The sequence below is a fragment of the Peromyscus leucopus genome, chromosome 14 (assembly GCF_004664715.2).
Source record: "Peromyscus leucopus breed LL Stock chromosome 14, UCI_PerLeu_2.1, whole genome shotgun sequence".
Taxonomy (NCBI): domain Eukaryota; kingdom Metazoa; phylum Chordata; class Mammalia; order Rodentia; family Cricetidae; genus Peromyscus; species Peromyscus leucopus.
In genome coordinates this window covers 82,446,778-82,450,413 of record NC_051075.1, presented here as the reverse complement: position 1 = coordinate 82,450,413, position 3,636 = coordinate 82,446,778, and the positions used below count along the sequence as shown (strand labels likewise).

The 3,636-nt window shown below is 39.2% G+C and overlaps 1 gene segment (V, D, J or C); it reads right to left on the bottom strand.

Annotated features, from left to right (window-relative positions):
• Positions 1-2,187: 2,187 nt before the first annotated feature.
• LOC114686628 lies at positions 2,188-2,773 on the bottom strand. The segment is given in 2 exon segments: positions 2,188-2,579; positions 2,663-2,773. Coding segments are annotated over 2 exon segments (438 nt in total).
• Between the last annotated feature and the right edge of the window lie 863 nt (positions 2,774-3,636).

Sequence of the window (3,636 nt, the reverse complement as noted above, 5' to 3'; positions counted from 1 at the left end):
GAAGCAGAGGTACTATGCCTTGAAAGCTTCCATCAAGTAATAAACTTTTATTTCTTTATATCTCTTTCTGTCTCTGGTCCAGTTTTGTTCTAGTTCATCTTCCATCACAAGGAAAGAGCAGGGCATTCCATGTAGTGCATCATGCCTCTGCCTTCTCTCTTTTTGCTCTGAAAATGCTCTCACTGAGGGGATTCTTTGCCTCTTACAGTTCTTGTCCTTTCACAGCAGATAGAAAATTCACAATAAGGAATTTGGCTGAAAGTCCAAATCAATGATTAAGTAAGATAAACTCATCAACTATTGACTGTTATTAAGAGACATCCATAACATTCTCATCATGTGAGTCATTCATGATCTTGTGGGAAAATATTGATCAATTGTGCTGCTCTGTAGGATCAGTTATACAAAACTATTTAATCCTTTGAACAAGGTTGGCCTAGCCATCACCAAAAGGAAAAAGAAGTCCCACAAAAATGTCTACCTACTAAGTCTTTTTCATCTTCTCTGCATGCTTCCCTTCTGTATGTTAATATATTAATAATTTTTACCTATAAGATGCCTTAAAGAAGCTTCTCAGGCAGGAGAACTATTAACTATGTTTCTAGTCATTAGAGTAGTATGGCAAATCTTGAACAAAGAAGCCTCCATTCACCATATAAAAGATCTCAAAAAATGTTACAGAGAGATGGTTTGAAAGTGATTTCATTATAGGGACAATAGCTGTTATGGCAAATATTTATGAAAGGATACCCTTTGCCTGCAAAGCCCTTGTGAAAACAATTATCACCACCCCTCAGTTTAGACTGTGGCTTCAGTATGGATGGGTGAATGCTTGTCCACTGCTGCTCACAACTAGAGGCAAGAACCCCCTAGAAACATTACTCATCATCAGTTTGTCATACAAGGAAACTTTTAAAGAGTGGCCCAACAGTTTGCCAGCCCGAAAGTGGTTGACAGCCAAAGGAGCCACGTTGTTATAAGAGCTTGGAATAAAGTTCCTGATATCAATACTTCCACAAGCACATTTCCCACTATAGACAAAACTGTATGCGGAACTTTATGACATTGTCAACCATCGACAGCAAGCTGTAGAATGATGGCAGATAATAAGGAAACTGCTTCCACCGTGTCATTTTCATCTGCTTATTAAAATGAAAGCTGCAACTGTAAAAAGCTTCATTGTATTTGCTTATACCTCTAATGCTATTGCTGATTTCATTAAAGCATGCCAAAATGCTGGCTCAAAGGAATATAAGGCTCATATTCTAAACATACTTTGATTACCTCCAATATGTTTCAAATGTGGAGAGAAATAGCCATTTTCATATGTGTGTGTGTGTGTGTGTGTGTGTGTGTGTGTGTAAATCCTTGCTAATCATCCTCAGTATAATAAATCACTCCCTAAAACACCTTCAAAATGTAAGATGCATTTTTATAGTCCAGTCTGTGTTGATAGTGGTGACAAAGAGAATCCAATTTCAGGAAACAGGGGAATGAGCACCCAGGGCTGCTGATGACAGGACCAGGTCTCTACATTCCCAGCTTGGAATCCACTGCTCTTTCCCCAGTGCTTTCTGAGCAGGAGCCCAGCTGGTTGTCAAAGCAGCTGACTCCACAGCCTGGGGACTCGATATGACACTCAGCTCCATCCTTAACCCTAAAAAATACGATATCTGATTACTACTGTCAAAAGCTATTCATAAGCAGATGTGTCAATAACTAGAGACATAAAATTACATTTTGTAGGAGAGATTAAGACACCTACCCCAAAATCTATGGAGACCTTTTCCAACAAACTACCTTTGCTTGTTTTAGGGAAACCAAATTGGATTGTGAAAAGAGCCTTGTTTGAACATATGCTGTTGATTTGTCTTTTACTTGCCTAATTCATATTACAGTTTATTGCCAGCTACTCCAGCAATAGTTCCTGTTCCTCAGATTTAAGAGATATTGATTTTATAATGTATTGTCACAGTTCATCCTATTTTACTTTATGAAAAAATAATCATGTCAATTGATCTGTTCCCTGGTAAATAGCTGGTTAAGGTATGGTATACTCTAAGGACATCCAGAATCAGCATCACTTTATTCTCAGCAATCCTTTTGAAAGTTGACAAAGACCCTGTAAGATGTGAAATAACAGACAAAGGGTCACTTAAAATGATTATTTCTGAGCAAGTCTTCAGTCTAGTCTCTCTGTAATTTCAGTCCCAGGGCAGCTTCCTGCTCCTCCAGGGTTTCTAACACACTCAGGATGTGGTTTGCAACACTGTGTCTTGTACAGTAATAGACCGCAGAGTCCTCAGATGTCAGGCTGCGGAGATCCATGTAGGCTGTATTAGAGGATGTGTCTGCAGTGAGTTTGGCCTTGCTCTGGAACTTCTGATTATACTCAGTATTACCATTTGCAGGATCAATCCTTCCAATCCACTCCAGGCCCTGGCCAGGCCTCTGCTTCACCCAGTGCATATAGGTATCAACGATGTTGAAGCCAGAAGCCTTGCAGGACAACTTCACAGAGACCCCAGGTTTCACCAGCTCAGCCCCAGACTGCTGCAGCTGGACCTGGGAGTGGACACCTGTGGAGAGAAAGACAGAGTGGATGTCATTGTCACCTCAGTCCGTGTTCCTTCTTCAGGTTTGGAACTGGAAAGCCCCTTACCTGTAGTTACTGACAGGAGGAAGAGGATGATCCAGCTCCATCCCATGGTGAGGACCTGTGTGTTCAGTGACTGTGGAGAGAACAGTGGTCATAAGTTGTTTTGGAGCGTGGAAATCCCTGAATTTACTACCATAGACTCAAGTAATTTGCATATTCATGAGCAGAAGATTTCTTAGATAAGGACCTAGTCCGGCTGCAGAAGGAGGTAGAGGACACTTGGGTCAGGCAACTTGATGCTGAGAGCCAAGTCCTAATCTTCTCTGAGTAAATGTATAACATGCTCCTTCCCTGAGCCCTGTGCAGATGCTGAGTATATAACATCAGGACCTAAGCTCTCAGTAGATGTGAGACCTGAGGCAGTTGCTCTACTTTGTGACAAGTTTGTCAGACTGAATTACAGATGGTGGTTGTGATGATGGTGGTGGTGGTGATGGAAAATTTAAAACCTGCTGATTTATGAGAATTTACAACCTGCTTATAGATATATGCAATTAATAGTTGCCTTTCCAACATATTATATACTAAGAAACTCACCAAAATGATCAAAAGGAGATATACTTCAGAAATATGTGCACAATGGTTATTGCAGCAACATGACAATAACTAAATAATGGAATTAAACTATCTGTCAACAGAAGATTTCATCAAGAAGAGGATATAAACAACAGAACAGAAGTTTTTCATCTTCAAGGAATATGCAATTCACATCAGTTATAAAAATGGATTAAACTAGAGATAAATGTATTAAGAGCATCTCAGAAACAGTGACATTAAATGAGACTCTCATTAGGACTTTATAGATACTGCATACTTACATACAACTATGAATGCATACACATAATGATGTAAAAGTGAAATTGCCTAGTATAATAAAGGTAAAGTATGAGGGGAAAGGAAATAAAGAGTAGAAATTATGAGGGAAATATACACAGTGTACAAAATATATTTATGACAATTCTAAACATATGTAAAAT